The sequence below is a fragment of the Mesocricetus auratus genome, unplaced genomic scaffold (assembly GCF_017639785.1).
Source record: "Mesocricetus auratus isolate SY011 unplaced genomic scaffold, BCM_Maur_2.0 Super-Scaffold_100003, whole genome shotgun sequence".
In the NCBI taxonomy this organism is placed as follows: domain Eukaryota; kingdom Metazoa; phylum Chordata; class Mammalia; order Rodentia; family Cricetidae; genus Mesocricetus; species Mesocricetus auratus.
Genome location: NW_024429188.1, coordinates 23,557,268 through 23,579,003, shown reverse-complemented (window position 1 = coordinate 23,579,003; position 21,736 = coordinate 23,557,268). Strand labels below are relative to the sequence as shown.

General features: G+C 37.8%; 1 protein-coding gene across 1 annotated transcript in view; it reads right to left on the bottom strand.

Moving 5' to 3' along the window:
* Window positions 1–3,329: 3,329 nt before the first annotated feature.
* Phex (phosphate regulating endopeptidase homolog X-linked) overlaps window positions 3,330–21,736 on the bottom strand; it is a 207,962-nt gene continuing 189,555 nt past the window's right edge. Inside the window, exons 17-22 of the mRNA XM_005074253.4 lie at window positions 20,425–20,492; window positions 18,192–18,322; window positions 13,580–13,645; window positions 12,320–12,424; window positions 9,628–9,704; window positions 3,330–6,737 (exon numbers count right to left, since the gene is read on the bottom strand). Coding sequence (XP_005074310.1) covers window positions 6,635–6,737; window positions 9,628–9,704; window positions 12,320–12,424; window positions 13,580–13,645; window positions 18,192–18,322; window positions 20,425–20,492 — 550 coding nt within the window. The 3' untranslated portion in view covers window positions 3,330–6,634. The remainder of the gene's footprint in view (window positions 6,738–9,627; window positions 9,705–12,319; window positions 12,425–13,579; window positions 13,646–18,191; window positions 18,323–20,424; window positions 20,493–21,736) is intronic.

Sequence of the window (21,736 nt, the reverse complement as noted above, 5' to 3'; positions counted from 1 at the left end):
CATCACCATCCCTGACTTCAGGCTCTATTATAGAGTCCTGAAAACAGCTTGGTATTGGCACAAAAATAGATAGGTAGACCAATGGAATTGAATTTAAAACCCTGAGATTAACCCACAAACCTACAAACACCTGATTTTCGACAAAGAAGCTAAAGTTATACAATGGAGAAAAGATAGCATCTTCAACAAATGGTGTTGGCAAAACTGGTTATTAGCATGTAGAAGACTTCAGATAGATCCATGTCTACCGCCATGCACAAAATGAAGTCCAAATGGATCAAAGACTTCAACATAAATCCAGCCACACTGAACCTATTAGAAGAGAAAGTGGGAGGTACCCTTGAATGAATTGGCACAGGAGACTGCTTCCTGAACATAACACCAGTAGCACACACACTGAGATCAACAATTAATAAATGGGACCTCCTGAAACTAAGAAGCTTCTGTAAGGAAAAGGACACAGTCAACAAGACAAAATGGCAGCCCACAGAATGGGAAAAGATATTCACCAACCCCACATCTGACAGAGGGCTGATCTCCAAAATTTACAAAGAACTCAAGAAGCAAGTCTCCAAAACACCAAAGGATCCAATCAAAAAGTGGCGTACAGAACTAAATAGAGAATTCTCAATAAAGGACTCTAAAATGGCTCATAGACACTTAAGAAAGTGCACAACATCCTTAGCCATCAGGGAAATGCAAATCAAAACAACTCTGAGATACCATCTTACTCCTGTCAGAATGGCTAAAATTAAAAACATCAATGACAGTTTGTGAAGAGGATGTGGAGAAAGGGGAACACTCCTCCATTGCTGGTGGGAGTGCCAACTCATACAACCACTTTGGAAATCAGTATGGTGGTTCCTCAGGAAAATGGGAATCAATCTACCACCAGACCCAACACTCTTAGGCATATATCCAAAGGATGCCCATTCATACAATAAGGATGTCTATTCCACTGTGTTCATAGCAGCATTAGTTGTAATAGCCAGATCCTGGAAGCAAATGTGGTACATTTACACAATGGATTACTGCTCAGCGGAAAAAAAATAATAGAATCTTGAAATTTGCAGGAAAATAGATGGCACTAGAAGAAACTATCCTGAGAGAGGTAACCCAGCACAAAAAGGCATACAAACGGACTTCGTGTGTCCATAACACAAAGAGGGATGAACTCTCAGCCTGGACTCTTGGGGGAGTGCCTGGACCCTGCCTTGAGTGAAATGACAGACTCTGGATATCCCCTATGTGGAAGGAAGTGGCGATAGGGTGGGAGGCTGGGGGGGATGGTGGGGGGTGAAGGAAGAGGGGAGGGAGAGGGAACTGGGATTGACATGTGAAGCAAGCCATTTAAAATTAAAATAATAAAATAAAAAAGACAAACATGGTATGTACTCACTCATATATGGATTTTAGACATGGATCAGGGGAGTGTCAACCTATAATCCCATTGCCAGTGAGTCTGGGAAACAGGGAGGTTCCCAAGAAATATATACATGATACCCCAGAGAAGGTGGAATGAGGCAAGATCTCCTGAGCAGATTGGGAACGGGGGGGGGGGAGGCGGGGGTAGTCGGAGAGGGAAATGGGAAAAGGAGAGGGAGAGAAGAGGAGGGCAGAGGAAGACATGGGGGAGCAGGAAGATTGAGTCGGGGTAAGAATAGAGGAGAGCAGGATGAGAGATACCTTAATAGATGGAGTCATTACAGGTTTGAGGAGAGAGATGACACCAGTGAGATTTCCAGAGATCTACAAGGATGACACCAACTGGCAAACTAAGCAATAGCGGAGAGACTACCTTAATAGCCCCTCCCTGATGATAACATTAATGACTTCCTTATATGCCATCCTAGAACCTTTATCCAGTGAGTGATGGAAGCAGAAGCAGATACCCACAGCTAAACATTGAATTGAACTCCTGGAATCCAGTTGCAGAGATGGAGGAGTGATGAGCAAAGGCGTCAAGACTGTGCTGGTGAAACCCACAAAGACAGCTGACTGGACAAGGGGGAGCTCTTGAACCCCAGACTGATAGCTAAGAGGCCAACAGGGCACTGATCCAGACTCCCTGAATGTAGTTTCAGTGAGGAGGCCTCAGAAATCTCTGGGGCCTTGAGTAGTAGATCAGTGTTTACCATGACATATGAATGAACTTTAGGAGTCCACTCCACATGGAGGGATGCTCTCTCAGCCTGGACTCATGGGGAAGGGCTAAGTCCTTCCATGAAAGAAATGACAGGCTCTAGAGATCCCCTCCATGGAGGGCCTCACCCTCCCTGGGTAATGGTGTGGAGAATGGGTGGGGATTTGGGGAGCTGGTGGAGTGTCAAGGGAGGAGGGGTGGGAGAGGGAGCTGCCATTGACAATGTGAAGCAAGCATGTTTCTGATTTAAATAAAAACATATGTTTAAAAAAGATAATTAGTTGGAAACTCTATTTGCACTATCTGCTGAAGCCCAACAAGCTCCACTGAAAAGATAGTGTGAACTGTATGGTATACCTATAGGTTTGCTTGGATTCAGCAAAAGCAGTCAAGCTTTCAGGTCCCTGTACCACTTTATTGTCTCAGGGTCACCAGGAAATCACAGTTCACTAGAAGTGGATTAGACAAAGAAGCCACAAATGCAAGAAGCCAATTAGAAACACAAGTACACAGAAGGTGAGTTGGGGCTTCTTGTCAAAAGGAATTTGCTAGGATCTTGGCAGAGGGTAGACTGATAATGTCCACCATAGGAGAGTTGAATAATTTTTACCTGTGTCCCAAATCATACTTCAAGGTACTTACATATCATCAGATGCTATTCAGTAGTACAGTTATAACCATTAATAATATCCATATCCCCAGTTATACCAGACAGCCCATTGACGCCAGAGACTGTATATTATCCACTTGAATAAAACTGGCTTGGTGATTTCAATAGAATGGATGCTCAATTACCATGTTCTGAGTGAATGACTACAAATTGGCTGTATTATTAAAGCACAGTGACAGCACACAGAGAGAGATTCTTTGCTTTGATAGCAATGGTCTTGTGCATTGTTACTTTGGGAGACCAGCCCTACCTCAGAGGTCTCTCTTTCCCTCAGCAGGAATATTATTGCAAAGGAAATAAACTACATCTGCTGACATATATTCTGGAAGGAATGCAATGACCATCTCTCATTGTATACAGAGAAAGTTACTGCATTCGAGTCCTATATTCCCAAAGCAAGAAATTTAGATTGTTGCAGTGGTTTGTATAGATTTCTGGCAAATATCTCTTAAAGCAGCCCTGAATATCCACATATATGATAGGTTGTAACTGTTTGTAAAAAGGAGAGCAACAGAAGATCTTTAACCAATGTTTTATTGTCCTTACAATAATGATTCTCATTGTTTCACAAAGGAAAAAAATCACAACCACTAGTTTGCTAGTGACCACAAAGATTTTTTTCTTTAAATGCACAATCTGAGGACATTTTTCTTCAAAACAGTTGGGTAGTGCTGATAAGGATGTTATTCTATAAAACAATCATGTATCTTCCATAATTTAAGATGCAGTTGAAACACTATGTTTAAAATATCAAAGGTGTCTGGGTGGTGGTGGTGCATGCCTTTAATCCCAGCATTTGGAAGGCACAGGCAGATAGATCTCTGTGAGTTTGAAACTAGCCTGGTCTACAAGAGCTACTTCCAGAACAGCCTAAAAAGCCACAGAGAAACCCTGTCTCAAAAAAAAATTCAAAGGTGGTGGCTACCGAATACTAAGTAATTTTAGAAATATTAGTTGAATAAAAGTATTAAGAAAGACAATAATCTAAGAAATGCAAGTTAATCCAAAGGTCAGAAGCCCAAAGCACAAAGACCATCTTTCCAGGCTCTGAGATATTTGATAAGCAATTTTAAGCCTTCCCATTCCTCTGGCATGAGCACCATCTGTCTGGCAAGCCATAGTCCTTAGCTTCTTCTTAGCGATGCTCCAGGGCTAAATAAGAGAAAATTTATGGGTTGTACTCTAAGCTCCATTGAAGTAAGGCACTAAATAAGCTTTAGGACAATTTATGAATTCTGAGCTTGCATCAGTTATGTCCCAATCCATCTCACAAAGAATTGGGGGTGGAAATAGGAGGCCTATGCTTAGCACTTGGTGAAAAGCTCAGCAAACTTTGGACAATGGTAGTAAGGCCAAACAACACAGCTTTAAATATACAGAATCCTTGACTCATACAAGAGAATGTCCCACACATTAACAAAAAACCTCCTTCAAATGCCCAGTTAATAGTTCACTTGCAAAACAGCTGCTATATGAGTCAGAGCAATGTGTTGTTGCAATCCTACCCTGAGATCCAATATTTAATTTCCTTTTGATTTACCATAATTATTTTTCAGACTCTGTAGCTCTCCTCCAGTGGACATGTTTAGCAAGGAACCCAAGTCCTGTCTTGTTTTCCTCAGGCCAGCTCCCCTGCTTTTCTTCCATTCCTCCAGGTTATGTCTGACCTTGCTACCACTTAATTGGTATCTATTTCTTTAAGAAATCAGTCTCACAGAGAAAAACAAAACTGTAATTTGGAGGGTTAAACAGAAACACTTGGAAAGCGAGTTTTTGTAGAAAATGTGTGTGGCTACCAGGGGCTATTCTGTATCTCCTTATAAACTAAGTTACCCCGAATTACTTAGTCACTAGTTCCACCATCCAGAAACTGAGAGAGCCCCAGCTAATCACTAGCCTGTTGTCATTAGCCAACAAATATCAACACCATTTCGAAAGCCATAATTCTGTAGCTTTATCAAATACTCTCCCTGACCTGTGGGAATGTGTTTCTTTGGAATTTTTCAAAAGGAAATATCGAAGGAATGCATGATTTCTATAAGCATTACAAACTCCAGCTATTCTTAGGTGTCAAGTACAGGAATAAAATGAAGATTACCAAATGCTTACACCAGAGAAAAGGCACATACACTTCTAACACCTGAAATAATGCTGTTTGCTTTTAGAAATACAAACCAAGGTCACAATAAACCATCATTAAGAGGAGGAAAAGGCTGTTGCCCTTCAGAAGTGTATCCATTCAGAGAGGAGGAAGTCAAGGGGAAAATCACTCTCCTCAGACTAATGCAGTGTAATTGTTTTCCTCATGATGGTGTCCTTCCATTTTTCTCCCTTTGGAGTTCCCATGGTTACAAAAGGACATGGGCTCACAGTTACATTTTTTTTTGCAGAAGGATGACAAGTCACAAGGATACAAAATGACCTCCTGTGGTTCATCTGAATTTGTCATTTTACTTTTGAAATTTTTCTATTGGCCCACATAACCCAGCACCCAATGTACAATGAATAATGTGATGGGGGTAAGGTAATGCCTATACTAAATAAAAATAAAATAAAACAAGAAATACCAAGTAGCCACTTGAATGCCATTACAATTTTATCCTATGCACATTCTTAAATGTGATAACAATTTTATCCTACAAACATACATACTAACACTAAGTTTAAAAACATAATGCTCTAGGGATCAAAATACAGTACTGCTTTTTAAAAAATTAACCCTTCATAAAACTTAAAGAATAAATTTGTGTCCCTTAGATCTAGGCAGAATTTTTAAAATTAGATTCACATATACTAAAATGCCTTCATTCTGGAAGTTTTTAAAAGGGATTTTCTTTTACGGAGATGTAACATTAAGTGGGCTGAGATGGAAGAACATTTACTCCTTCCTCGGTGTGGTATTTATGTAGTTGTGCTAAAGGGAAATGAAAGCCATATGTTCCTGACACGGAAACAGAAAAATTCTTTTCTTAATGTCTGCTGGGTTCAAAGTTAGGAGATACAACTGAGCATACCAAAACAAAACACCAACTGCTCTATGACTGCTATCCACCACATAGATGCTCATAGAGCTTCATGGGGACTAAATCAACGTCTGCAGATTTCATTTCGTAGTATCTTTGTTGTTGTGTGGCAAGTTTTTCTTGTTATTTTTAATACTGCTGGCAGCTAAAGATTCTTCCCTTTCCCATTTTATAAACCCCAAATCCTTCACCTAATGGACACTATGCCATCTTTGTTCATACTGACTTAAATGGTTAGTTACATTGGATATAAATTCTCATATACAATTTTCCAATACACTCCAAAACTGAAGGGAAAAACTTTATCAGAAATTATAAAATAGAGATCCAATGAATTTCTAATTTAACTGTCCTTAGACAGAAGAGATACTGCATATTATTTGTACACCACAGAGCATTTGAGGGTGACAATTTTCATAGAGGGATCTTTTGTATGGATGCACTCTACTCAGGTCTCCTGCAAAGCTACAGATTGAAACTCTATGTACCACCTAGCTGTGGCTAACTAAAACAGACAATAGAGATGCCAGGTTAACCAAGTAGCTTTGACATTTTTTTTTCATTGGTTTGGCTTTCTGATGAAATATATTTGGTTCAATCCTTGAATTCTTTTATAAGCCCAGGGACTTTGAACAGACACTGTTTAGATCCAAGCAAGTCATCTACCCAAATAATGAAAATGCATAAAAATTAAAGTCCTCAATGAAATAAAGGCAGAAAGCAGTAGGTGCTGAGTATATTGGCGCCACCTCCACTGGCACTCCTCAGCTCTGTGAAAACTAGAAACCAGCACTCCAGCTACCAGAGTCGACAGGAATTCACGCCTCTGTTCATGGTGGAATTCGGTGGACAGTTAAAAGCTTTCTGAAATTCTTCAAAGTTGCTAATGGCACCATTGACCCTGAAAATAAACGATAACAAAAATACGTTGTCATTCAATTCATACACATCCATGGATTCTGGATTGTCCATTTCTATAAAAGGATCTTTGTATGCATTTGATCTATTTACAAGGAAGCTAAACCTCAGATAATTAAGAAAAGAAAGTAACATTGAGAATGAAAACTAACATTTCCTGAAAGCCTGGCCAGGACTCCTAGTACTCTTCCAAGTCTTCAAATTCTTACACAACTGTATATCTCCAAGACTTTGTTTTTCTAAGGTTTGAAAAAATTACTTTTGGAAAGTGTTAAAGACAGAATGTAACTGACTGTCAGAAAGTATACTCTGTAAATTATTAGCAAAATGAGTAACACCAACATTTCAGGCAACTAGTTAGTAAAATAAAGTTAGTTTCTAAAACTTACATAGCTGGCACAAAGGGCACAAATCAGAAATATAGAAACCACTATTCTTTCCAGATGTGTCTGTGACTCCCATTCTGTGATCAAGGAAAAGTATCCCAGGACTCCAAAGTTTTCCTTGTCTCTCTTGCGAAGACTCCCCAAAACTACTGTATCTGTGTCATTTAAGTACCCACAGTACTACCTGTGTTTGAACTTGATATGAATGGAATGTCCATGGCATACAACTTTGTCTTTGGCTCTTTCTCTCTCAGTACAATTTTATAAAAGACACCCCTCCTGCTGCATTTTCAATTAGTTTTTAACAATGCATTCAATGTACCAAAACACTTTCTCTAAATTCTTACTAATTTGGAGATTCACATCACCTAGAATTTGGTTAAGAATCTAGCTGTTACAGATGAGTAATTCTACCCTGGGTTTTAGCTCCAGAATCTGGTACATGCACAAGTTCCTGACTGCAATGGAGACTCAGCACTTTGATTCTAACTGCTTTTTGGAAGTGGTATTTCAATTGTGTGATTTTTCTCTGCACTTAAAACCTACACTTACTGCAGATATCAGTAACAAATCAGGGAAAAAAATCTCTCCTTCATCAATTTCTTACTCAACTGAACATTTAAAGGGTTTACTAAAATTTAACTCAGCATTTTATTTCTTCCCCAATGATTTTGTTACCTCTGGGCATTTGAATGAATGCAACGGACTGTATCAAAAACTCCCCATAACCTCATGGGCTTAGTTGGGGTGCATATATCACGGTGGGATTTACCTCAGGCAAGTGTTAAAGATAGAATATAACTGACAATCAGTAAGTATACTCTGTAATTATTAGCAAAACTCCAACATTTCAGGCAACTAGTTAGTAAAATGAAATTAGTTTCTAAAACTTATCTGTTGAGTAATTAATCGACTTTGTGGTTTCTTCTGTTGCATTTTTCAGTGGGAGCACATTTTAGTCCATTAGAAACTTCAGCCTTCATGACAGTTCAGCCCAGTGGGGGAGAATTTCCAACACAGTGATTAGACTTTTATGCTAGTGGGTAATTTATAGTCAATTTTGGAGCATTTCTAAAGCAAGGTTTTAGGAATAAGATTTTAAAATATAGAGGAAATCCTAGGTGACTTTCTTACAATATGCTAATGATTCATTTAAATAGTAAACATAAAGATATCTAGGTATAATATGTTCTAAGCAAAGAATAACTATAAATTACCATGGGCCGGGCGTTGGGGGCGCATGCCTTTAATCCCAGCACTCGGGAGGCAGAGGCAGGTGGATCTCTGTGAGTTCAAGGCCAGCCTGGTCTACAGAGCGAGTTCCAGGACAGCCTCTAAAACAATACAGAGAAACCCTGTCTCAAAAAACCAAAAAAAAAATTACCATGGCTTCTTGGATTTCTCTATATAATTAACTGTCCTCTACTGTAGAAAATTCTCTCAAGCCATAGAACCTAGTTGAGGATTAGTAATATCAATCTTAATTTTGTTTTTACTTGATATTTTATACATTTTGAAATTACGGCTGTTAATCTTTTTCCTTTCATGTATAAGCAATTGTTTCAAAGGGTGATGCAAGATGAAAATCAAACTGCAATGTCTCTGACTCTTGATATGAATTACAATTGTTAAAGATTACCATATATATCTTCATTTGTGTTCAGAATAGGGGCATATTTGTTCATGTTTGTTAATTGACAGAGTTGGGGGAAAACAAAAGCTACCACTTAGAATACCCTTAAATAGAAAACAGACCAGAGCAAATCAGAATTCTAGAAGCTTGTAAGCAGAATAGTTCGTCAGATCATATCCTTTTCTGAGATAATAAAATCCACTTTGAATTTATTTTTTCTCAGACCTCCAAGCTAAAATAAATAGTTGAACCAATTCAATATCCCTGTTATTGCACAGGGCATCTATGGATTATTGCCTTCCAAAAGCATATATATTGTATGAATATTTGACTGCATGTATGTGTACCAAGTGCATGCTTGGAGGCCTTGGAGACTGGAAGAAGAACTCAGATCCCCTAGTGTTTGAGTTCCAGGTAGTTATGAATCATCATGTGGATGCTAAAAAATGAACCTGAAACTTCTACAAGAATGGCAATGCTCTTAGCCACCAAATCATCTCTCTGTCCCTCTGCAATTATAATTTTATATCTGAAACTTCATATTAAAACTGATTTGGATTGCAATTACTTTTGAAGCCTCACCATTATGAAACCTCATTGTGAAACCTCACTTGATGTAACACTAAGCAGAAATTTAGTTGAAAAGACACTGAGAAGACCAGCTTACTACTAATGAAATAATAGATAAATAGTTTCTGTTTAGCTAGATTCTGTTGTATACAAAATGGAGATTATGTATTGCTTTGTGTACACTTTTGTTCATATCTCCTATCTGGCAGCACACTGGTATGGTTCAGGGCACAGAATGGGAAGATGCACAGTTAAAACCTGCTGTAGCCCATTTGCTCACTTACCGAAATTGTGGAGGACTGTGAGCACCAATTTGGACTTGTTCTCTGGCAGCTTCTGGTCTGTAGGAATTGCACCTCACCTAAAAGATAAAGACACCCCAGTAAATATGCTTCTACTCCAATTATATATTTCCTACTTTCTTAACTCATCCAACTTCAACTGAAGAATAATTTTAGAATTAATAGATAGCAAGTAGTTTCAGTGGATCAGCTAAAACTTTGAGCAACTGTAACATCTATTATTAAAATCCCCAAAGCAGAAGGTTTTATCAATGTGAATTCCAGAATTTGAGTAAATTAGGAAGGTTTCCAGGCAAATGTTTTAAATGAAGAGAATCACATGTGTCCAGGAAATGACCAATGTATTCAACTTATTAATGTTTTAAATAACCTTTATCTAACTTAATCATATACATTTCAATGAATAAACTAAGTGTACCATACCATGGCTTAGCATAATCAGGAGGTATACTAATTACAGATTCCCTGGGTGTCTTGCTTGCCTCATCCTGGTTTGGGCTTGAGACAGGAATACAAGTCTGTATCCTTGAAGTTAGACATGACTATATGACTTGTTCTAACTAGTAAATATTAGAAGTTTATATATTCCATCTCCTGGTAAAAGTCTGAGAAAACTTGTCATCGATTTTAATAGTCCTAGGGCCAATTTCAGTTGCTACATTAAGAGTCTAGAGGGGCTGAGTAGATTGAGTGAATATGTAATGTGTTTGGAACAAACATGAGGACTTGAGTTCAGATCCCAAAAACCTAAAAATGCTGGGCATGATGGAATATGTCTGTAACCCCAGAGCTGTGAGAACGGGATGAGGAAGGTAGTAGAGAAAGGAGAAGTTCATTGGTCAAATAGCATAGCCAAATTGATGATGTTTGGGTTCAGTGAAGACCATGTATCAAAAAGCAAAGATGAAAAGCAATGAAGGAAAGACACTCAACATCAACTTCTAGCCTCCATACACACATACATACATACACACTAATAAGTACACACACCACAAACACACACAGCAACACACACATACACTCACACCAAATAGAAAGGCCCATGCAGATTTTCTAATATTTCTTTTATACTGTTTGGTGTCCATGAAAGCATGTGTCAAGATGAAATACTCCAAAATCCAATTCCTTGAGTAAAAACTATGAGCAGAGCCCCACTATTGACACCTGCTGGACATGGAGCAAGAACAAGAAATATGTTTTTGCTATGTTGTTTCTTTCTGAGGCATAACCTATTTAATACTGGTTTGAAATCGATCATGAAACATGATATCATCTTGAAGTATGAATACCTCTAGGATACATGACTATATAGGAAAGCAAAGCATTTAAATGGAAAGGGAAATTTAACAATGATTGAGGAATGGGGAAGACATTCAGCTTGGTTGAGCATCCATGAGTGACCAGAGGAAAAAAAAAGGCTCATGCCAGATTTCTGAAGTACTGATCAGCAGCAGGCCTGAGTGTTTGTTACAACTACATTTAACATTGTTATTGAATAGAAAAATAAACAATGTTTTTGAAAGATTTATCAGAAACAAGTATACAGGAAAAGGAATAAAGTAGAAATTAGCTAGAAATGGCTATTAATATAAACAAGTAGAAATGGACATTGAAAGAACTAGAAGTATAAAAATGTATGAAAAGGAAGCATGAGAAGCAATATAGCAAGTCATAGCAACTACAGGCAAAGAGACGGCAGGGAAGCTGATGGCTTACTGTTATTTTGATAATGACAAATCATCTCTGACCGTATTTATGAATATGTTTTTAAAGATGCTCTTGTAATGCAATTCCTTAATTTCCTCAGAAGCCACACCATGTAAGCTCATTTTTCACATTCCATTTTACCTCATCTCTTAGGTGCTTTTTTCTTATAAACTTTGCTTACATTATTACATAGTATGACTATGTTTCATAAGTCATTTAAGAGATTCCTGAAAACACATTATGTTTGTTACTGTTCTCTAATACCTTTCTAGGATAGAAAATAACATGCTCCATATAAACACACTTCCTCCAATATAAAAAGAGTGAAAATCTCTTCATTCTGTGTTGAAGAGAAATTTCTCAATGGTGATTTTTTTAAATAGAATTGCTCTTTTACCCCAAATTTCTTCAGTTTGACAAAATATGTTGTATTTGAAGACATCGTAAACATTTTAATTGCACCATCTCTCTCCATCAGTTTATTTCATTTACAAGGAGTTGTTATGGACTAGAATGTAAATAGTAGGAACAGATGGACTCTTGTATCTTGTCCTCTAAATCAGAGCTGAATAAAATTCTTCTGGAGAAAGATAATAAGTACTTGAACCTTTAAAAACCATAAGATCCCTACTTCAACTATTCAACTCTGGCATTGTAACACAAAGCAAGCACAGATGACATGTAAGTGATAGAATGTAGCCATTTTCCAATCAAAACATGATTTATTATTTGTAAATAAAAATAAACTATTGGCCTTTACTGGGCCCTTTTTCCCATTCTAACTAGGAAATACTATTTTGAGAGTGTGGGTTTTGGTATTTTTATAGCTGGCCCAAAACTGACACAAGATTAAATGGTGGTTTTGGTCAAAGTCATATCAGCGAACTTTTCTTCCAAAGCTTTGGTCAGGGGCACAAGTTAACAGCATCTATTTTCATCCGTGATGCGCTCTCCTCAGTTTACTCACATGAGCATAACTCAGGAAGAAGAGCTGGTTGTTCGTGAATGTGATGCCTGGTAGGAGAGGCTCTTCAACTCCCTGTCTTCGGTCATTTATCCATTTCCTGTAAGCCTAGTGATGGAAGCAGAACAGGTGACCCTCATCAATGACAGCTCTTCTCTCTTCACATTCAGCACGAAAGTATTAAAATGCATATCCCTCCCATGTGTAAAATGCACTGTGTTGGATTTTCCTTTAAGAAAACAAACACCTGGAAATGCAGCCCAGTGCTATTTAGCCTAATAGTGAAGCAGGTGTGTCTGCTAAAGCACTTTATACCTTACGGTGCTAGGCAAGCATGGTGGTGCACATCTGTCATCCCAGCATGTGAGAGGCTGTGGCAGGAACATTGCCATGAGCTTGAGGTCAGCCTGAACAACAGAGTGAGACTCTTGCCTCAAAAAAGAAAAAGCAAACCAACCAAGGGGAACCTTATACTCTATCCATAACAAAGTAATGGGCCACAGTGATCAGAGATTAAGTAACTCTTCAAAAGGTATTCTTTGAATTCCAAACAGAGACGAACAAATTTACACCATGCATAACTGCTTTAGCAATAAAATGGAGTGGGGTCAACATACTACTCTTAAAATTTTATCAACAAGAAAATGTATCATCTTTTTTCACAATAATTTAATAAAATAAAACTTGTCTTAAGTAGAATATAGAAAAGATAACACTTTAGAATCACAACCTGGTCTTTACATTGTTCAGCTTTATGCAAATATTTCCATGTTATTGTTATGTTTATTTCTTGACCACACACTGAGAGATGATGCAAACACTCTTGAGGATTCTCACTGGCCCAATATATGAGAATGAATAGCCTCCAGCCATAAGTTAGAAGTTGGAGACTTTATGATAAAATGATAAGGAATGATAGAGAGAAAGCTTTACTTCAAGAAAGTTCACATGAACTTAGTCCCAAGGAGAGTTCTGTGGCATTGTTTAGTATGATTCTAACTATATTATTGGTAAACTGTATTTTCAACATACAATTCTTAATAACCATTATTATTTAGGATGTCTCAGTACCTCAAAAGAAAAACATTGTAGCTCTACTTATCTACTAGAGTATAACAGAGTCCATATAGAAACACAGACGTGTTTTCGAGAATCCCAAACGTCATGCTCCTCAACAGCTTGTTGGTGCTATACACTGAAGTACACCCATGCATGCTCCCACGATGCGTTTTTTTAAAGCCCAGTAAATGTAATGATGAGTACCCTAAAAGCTTCTCTCAGGCCTCCATTATCAGCAATATTTTCTCCCAGGGTCCTCTTCCCCTTTACCTAAAGTAAAGAAAGACAGAAAGTATTCCACAGTCAATTAGTATTCAGCAAAAGCCTTGTAAATATTACAGGAAGCAAACATGCCATATCTTAAAGAGAAAATTGCATTCAGTAAATCAGAAGTAAATGTTATATGTTGTGAGATAGCAAGCTAGCCCCAACAAGGGGTTTCTGAGTACAGACATTTTTTATCTTATTACTTTCTGCATTACTTTCTCATCTACCTCTTTATTCTCCCAAATTGAGCCAGTTCCAATAAAATGTTAACAAAATTCTTAGTGGCTCTGGTTTAATGGAAAAAATAGAAATGTCAATATCCAGATGACTTTCTCTGATTAACTCACATAATTTGAGTGTTTTTCTCATTGTCCCTATGTCTCTAAAAATTGCCATCCACATAGAAACAAGATTTCAGCACCAACTGTTATCATTTTACTTTCAGCTATTTCTATGAAACATTAAAATGAAAGTTGTCCTCTTGGGGAACAAAAATATCAAATTGAAGTGGTACAGACTACAAGGTCAAGGTTTGAAATATCTATGACACCCAGCCAAGCATGGGGAGACATTCTTCTCAACTGTTTCTTAAAACCATAAATGAGCTAGGATAGAAAATCTAAGTTTATATATACCACAAGCCAAAGCCAGCCTGCCATTTGCTTTTGTCTAGGCTGGATTTTATACTTATTGGCGACTGAAGAAAAATCAAAAGAACATATCTTATGCTCATAGAAATTATATAAAATTCAAATATCAATGCCTATAAATCAAATTTTATTGGATCACAGCCAAACCTATTAACATACAAAGTCTGGATTTTCTTTCTTGCTTCAAAGACAGCTTAGTATTTACTATCTAGCTTAAGGGTTTGCCAGTCCCTGTATAGGACACAGAATAATGGCTTTTAAGAGATATCAACACCAAAATCCGCAGGCCTTCAGGAATAATTTACCCGACAATGACATAAGTGATTTTTAGGATGTGATTAAGTCAAGGATATGAGAGAGAAAGAGAGAGAGAGAGAGAGAGAGAGAGAGAGAGAGAGAGAGAAACTTATTGACTTATCGTGATCTGTCCAGATAAGCTCAATGTAATTATAAGTGTCCTTATAAAAGGAAAAGGAAAAGGAAGACAAGAGAGCACCAGAGTGGTATGCTGGCCATTGTTGGCTTTGAAGGAGGAAGGGTTCATGAGCCAAGAAATGCAGATAGCCTCAAAAACTTCAAAACTGCAGGAGACAGCCTCTTCCCTAATACCATCTACAAAGGAAGATATCCATTCTGACACCTTTCTTTTAGGCCACTGAGATTTGTGTCACACTTCTGACATTGAATGTTATGAGAATAAATTTGTGTTGCTTTAAACAACTAAGCTCATAGTAATTTGCTCCATCAGCAACAGGAAACTAATATACCTGCTCTAAACTCCCACACCATGGATCCTACCCAAGACTTTTAAGTTAACCCAACCACTGATGTACCAAGTGATGCTAACAAATCAAAATACATTTTAGGGACACAAGAACCAACGTTATCAGACAGAACCCCCACCATCCCTTGCTTTAGACTCCTAAAGTTTCCATTCTGACTCTGCCTACATTCTTTTTCTACATTAAGTAAGGGCTATTGTCAACACCTCTGCTTAACAAACAAGCGTCTGAAACTCAAAGCAGTTCATGGATTTAATTTTTCTGAAACTAAAGTATAATACATCATAAGCCTTTCCTCCTTCTAGTCCTTCCCATGCACGCTCCCCTCCTTTGCTCTTTCTCAAATTTGTGGCCTCTGTCTCTCTAATTGCTATTATAACCTGCTTAGTTCATAGAAAGTTACTTGTATAAATATGATTTCAGGGCCATCCAGTGGTTCCCCTTCTCTCCCAAGACTCTGCAGCCATTCCTGTGACTGCCAACCGTAGCCTATGGGAGTATTACAGTGACTGACTGATGTGTTGGTAGAGCTGCCCAAGCCCTAGCCCATGAGCTGAACAATTTCTGGGATGCTATCCATTCTCCAGAACCCTAGTTAGTATTAATAGTAAGGTTCAGCTTCCCTCAGAGCCAACGGCAGATTTCTCATAAAACTACTTTCTCAATGGCTACATCACCTAAGGAATACCTTGTTGAGTTTTGCTTATAATGAAGTTGCTCTAAGACAAAATGATTATGAAAAAAATGCTCATATTTGTCAGGTATCCAAACCAGACTTTTTGTTGTATGGCACATGACTTCTCAAGTCTCGATTTTTCTTATGTATGTACATAAGAAATATACACTCATGTTTGACTCTATCTCCTTCTTTTCATGCTAAAGTTTCCAACTAAATTATACTTTCCGGAGTAACCTCATCCCTCTTAACTCCTCACACTCTGAACCATCACAGTTGAGCACCACATGAGACCAAATTTAGCCTCTCCAGACACACTAGCCACTGACTTTCTGCATCTGTGGTTACCCAACTAAGTTCTTCCCTAGTCACTGCAAAGAATAATCTGGGCACAGAGGGATTTACTTTTACAAATAAAATTTGAAAAATGACTCCTGACCACTTATATCCACAAAGGAAACACACACATACACTCCACCCCCCACACACACAACCCTTCTATGGCAATGAGATTGAAGCTGTTTTCTGATGGTTGAACAAATTTATACTGAGACAGATCTGCTCCTATGATGCCTGTCCTAGTGGCAAAGATAAATGTTTTCAAAATTACAAATCAGCATCTGACACTTTGGAAAAACAAAATAGATACTGAAGAACAAAACTAAATATATGTATTTGAATATATTTATCTATATGAATTAACTTAAATAAGAGAATGAGAACATGCTATGGACAGATGTGAGAATGATTCTGAAGTCATACAGTTCTAAACTCTAACCTAGGCTCTACAGTGAGTGATCTTTCCTATTAAACTTCACAGAAAAATAAATTCCACATTCATGAAGACTTAAATATAAAATATCAAACAATGAAAAAAACTTTCTGAGAAAAATAAGAGGGTCCTGTGATGGTTTGAATGTGATCATATATTTGAATGCTTGTTCCCTTGTTGGCGGAACTCTTTGGAAAAGATTGGGAGGTGTGACCTTGTTGGAGGAGACATGAGGTTTCAAAAGTCCATCTCCATCCAGTTAGCTTGAATCACTGTCTCTCACTCTCTCGCTGTCTTGTCCCCCTATTTTCTCTCCCTCCTTCTCTCCCTCTTCTTCACCCACCCTCCCTATTCCCCCCCACACACACACCTTACTCAGCATGTAAGCTCTTAGCTAAGGCTCCAATGCCATTTTTACCTACCTGCTGCCATGCTCTCCACCATGATAGGCATGGGCTCTAACACTCTGAAACTTTAAGGCCCAAATTAAATGCTTTATTTTGTATGTTGCCTTCGTTATAATCTCTTACAACAGCAAGATAAAGGTAGCTAAAGCAGTTTCCTGTACTATATGAGTAGAGGAGACATTATCATAGGGCAGAACAGAAAGACAAAAGGTGATTTTACGAGAGATTTGGTATCTTGGAATTTTAAAAATGTTTTGATTTTGTGTGTCAAAAGATACCACAAGAAAAATCTTAAAGGATAAGTAATACACTTGAGGGAATACATACAATGTGTGTAACAGAAGTTTAGCATCCCTGCTATTTTAAATCCACAAGAAAAGTAAAGTTTCATGGATATATATTCTTTCATCTATCACTTACAGAAATATGAAATTTTATTCTGGTAGCAATAGGAATGTAACCTATCAGGAAAAAATAATGTATACATAATAAGGTACTTATTGCATTGGTATTTCTAATGAAAATTGTATCCTTGGGTAAGAGGTTAGTTAGGAATTCTTAGGCCATCACCAGAAGCAATTAACTAAAGCTGTGCATGTCTATCTTTGCCTGAAAACAGGAGAAAAGTGTATCAGAGCTACTAATGCTGTCCTTAGGCAGGGAAGATAAGAGAGAAAAGGAAAGGCGATGAAGATAAAGGCAAAAAGGAAAGGAACAAAATTTCACATCCTTAAAGCATGCACGCAATTACATTTTATCTTCATGGAAAACCATATACACACATATGACACAAAATAAACATTTCAAAAGTACATTTCATTTCTTTTGTTCAAACTTCTATAACGAAAAACTCTATTTAATTCTCAGACCCTTTGGTTCAAAATAATGAGATGTTAACACAGTTAATTCAGCCTAACAATGGTTCGGATAGATTTTTTTTCACAATATGAAATATAGGAGATTTTTAGGAACGTTATTGTTTATCTGTGCTAGGGGATTTGTGACATCACTAACGTGTAGGCCTACAATTCTCCTGTTAGGACTACCTGAGGGCTTGTGACAGACTCCCAGGGTACCCCTAGAGATTCAGTAGATCTGGGCAGGGGTCAAGAGTTTGCATTTCTAACAAGTTCCCAGGGAAACACAGATGTTGTGTATCCCAGAAGCATGCTTGAAGAATCAATGGTGTAAAGCAAGCTAATGTCTAAATGAGAAAAAAATGGCCCACAAGGTGCCCCCCTACCAACCGCAGCTGTACTCACGTTTAAGCCAGCTTTCTTCCAATAATAGTTGCTATACTGGTTAATCATGCACTTTGTTTTTTCCTTAAACTTTTCTTCTGAGTTCATAGACCACCAAGGATCAAGGTTTCCATTTTTATCATATTTTCTACCTAACAAAAATGAAAGTTACGAGAAATCTGTGTTACTTTATAGAAGCTGAAATCATAGTCTTTCCTTTCCTTCATCTCAACATACTTTGCAAATCAGTCCTGACAGCACAGGATGCTGTCCCTGAGATCAGCTCCCATGTCATCTCCAATGTCGAAGATTAATTGTAGAAAGCAGGGAAGGGAGGCAAAGAATTGAGGGAGTTCTTTCCTTGAAACGAGCAAAGGGCATTTTCAAAATGAGATTCATCAATTTAACACGTGCACCAGTCTCATCCAATCTTGGATTCCTTGTTTTCATTTCCTCTGACCTGAAACATTCTCTGGCAAGCAAAATTAGTTTCCTTCATTCAAAAAGCAAAGGGAAGTGGAGTAGCACTAGCAGTGAAATTCCAAATAATCCATAGGAACAGCCCCAGTGAGTCATCCAAACCATAGGACCACAGAACCTGACTCAGCCCTACGGCAACCTGCTTCCTCTAAGTTGCCAGGAGCGAAGAGACACACAAATCCTCTGTTCTGAATCATTTCACAGTCATCAGTGTGGATAGAAGACCCATCTGTCCTGCTTGGATGAGGAATGTTGCTCTAAAAAGAGAATTTAGGACTGGAATGGAAATCTCCAGAACACAACTGGGGGAGGGGAAAGATTAGTTTTTCTTGCCGCATCGTTTCTCGATATTCATCTTCTCTACACCCTTCAAAACAATGATTTAAGTGTAACTCTTCTATTTTCAAGATTATTACTAGAATTAAAGGCATGGTTTTAATTTAATTACACAGAAAGCCCCCTACATAAGATTCTCCAAAGAAAGAACTTGTAAGAAAGGGCTTACATGGAAGGTCACTAAGCAAAAGCATTTACTGGATCAACCCAAAGCTCTTCCGCAAGGCTGTTGCTTGCTACCCCCAACAATGGAGTCACTGTCCTCTACCCACTAATACATCAGTCATCAGTTACTGGGCATATACTCATATGTACAATACACTATGCTACATATTGTTTACAGGGTGAAATTGCCATCATTAGATTCTATCCTGTGGGAGAGAACCCAGAAGAAAGGTCCAGAACCAATGAGTACCACATGCCTTTGTTTCTTAGTTAAGAATCTTCTCTTAAATAAACTAAATACCCAATGGCAAAAAGGATGGCTCTTGGAACTGGAGTGATTACAAGAAAGGTACATTTTAACAGGAAATGGGAGACCAGAGGAGCAGGAGACGGTGAGACAAGGAAGGCGTTAAGGAAGGGTTGGTGAGACATAAGAAGAATTATCCAGATGAAAAGAAGTCAATTGCTCTCTTATCCCAGAATAGTCATCCAGTAAAGGATGTTGTAGACAAGCTTGGTTACTTGGTTTCAATACTCTGGACAGACACGAGAAAGATAGAACTAGTCCTACAAACTTGTCTCCCTTGATCTCCACACATGCACACCCACATACATACATACATACATACATACATACACACACATAAATAAATAAAAATATAAATGTCATAAAAACTTAAAAATGATGACTCTCAAAGGAGATATTTTAGCTGTTTGTTATTATCTTGCCTGTCCCTTTTGCTTAAATACCATATGGATATAGAGCATATTTGTATGTTATTAATTTTGAACATATGCCAATATAAAGAAAAATAGAAAAGAAGCACTTGAAATTATACAAAGCAATCAGGCAACCACGTTCCCAAAGCTAACTTCTTAATTAAGCAGCACATACAATCATCTCAGGGGCAGAGCTCACACCTCAAGGGAAAACAGCATAGGATGGTGAGGAGGAAAAACTGACAAGGGGGGGGGAAGCTACAATGGAATTTCTGCAGTCACTGTAGCAGCCCCAGAAATCTCATTCCAAACGCAAAGGTGATTTCATGGAAACAACAAAGTCTTTTTTCATTTTACCCTGATCACCAACTGGAATAGTTATCTATTTCAAGCTATCACAGTAAAACATGAGAAAAGTTTTCAATCAGCAATCATATTGCTTGGAATAGTCTTCAACCTATGATGATGCCAGTATCAAAAGTTAATAACTATTAACACCATCCAATGTACATTATTATAAAAGAAGCAGCTTGTAAAATGAACTAGTACTTACCATTATTATCAAATCCATGTGTAAATTCGTGTCCAACAATTACTCCTATAGCACCATAACTCAGGGATCTACATCATAAATAGACAATTTGGGAAAAAATTACAGACATGAACCTGAGAGCATAACCCTCTAATTTTTTAATGAAAAGCCAAGATAGTAAAACTATTTTCTAGCCACAGTAATAATAAAAGTATCTAACAATCATACCCATAAAAGTATAAAACAATTTCCCTAAACATACCCTTCTAACCATCTGTGGTCCTCTATCTGTTGCAGTGATATTTTGTATTTATGAACACCTAAAACAGGCTCAAAAACCATTTTAAAAAACTAATTTTTATCTGGAAATTTGCTGCAGAGTCACTATAATCATAGAAGTCAACTTGTTTTCTAAATGTAGTCATAAAAAAGGAATAGAGCGGAGATTAGAAGGGACCGTTCTGTTTGGAAGTTAGTCACGTTCCTCTGTTTGTGTGGCAGACAAGCTGACAGCTCAATGGCAAAGACTGTGAAGGCTTAATCAGATGTGGGGAAAGTGTTACATTACTTCTCTTCACTTCTGAAGGATGTGGTAGATTGTGTATAAGAATGGCCGCCAACAACTCCACCTACCCTTAAATCCAAATGCCCCCTCTCCTCCTACCAAGATGTGATCCTTGCCCTTGTATTTGGACTGACCTCAGGACTTGTGACCCACAGAATATAGTGTAAGGGGCCGAGACAGTCTCCTGGAACTAAACCTTAAGTCATCTTGCAGTTTCCAGATGCAGCCTTTCCATAAGTTAGTAATAATGTAAAGAATTTGACTGCCTGGTTAAAGGGAAGGCTGGTAAAGCAATGGAGAAATTCCAAAACGTAAGGAATTCTGGAGAAAAAGAAAAGGCTCTACTGGGCCTCAGCCATTAGAAGAGCAGGAAGGAGGAAGGCATCTAAATAGTTCAGCCTAGTGGAGCAGCCCCAGACCAAATCACAAAATTGTGAGTCAGTAAATGACTATTTGGTGCTGCCTTATCATACAGCATCGATAACTGGAGAAAAGCACAAACCAAAAGTTAAGGAAAACAATGAGCTTTCCAGATGCATGTGTCTAGAATTTTCTCTCTAGCATAATCTCCTCCCCTCATCCATTTACCACTAAATTCTCTGTTCCTAGTACAATAAGAAAATTAACAGCAATTTAATTAATGATTAATAAGCCATTCCATGTCATGTAAAGGACATGTCTTATACGGAAATTATTTAAGTCAGTTAACCTATAGGTAAGAATTATAGACAATTTTGATTCTTTATTATAAAATTTGTAATTATGCTA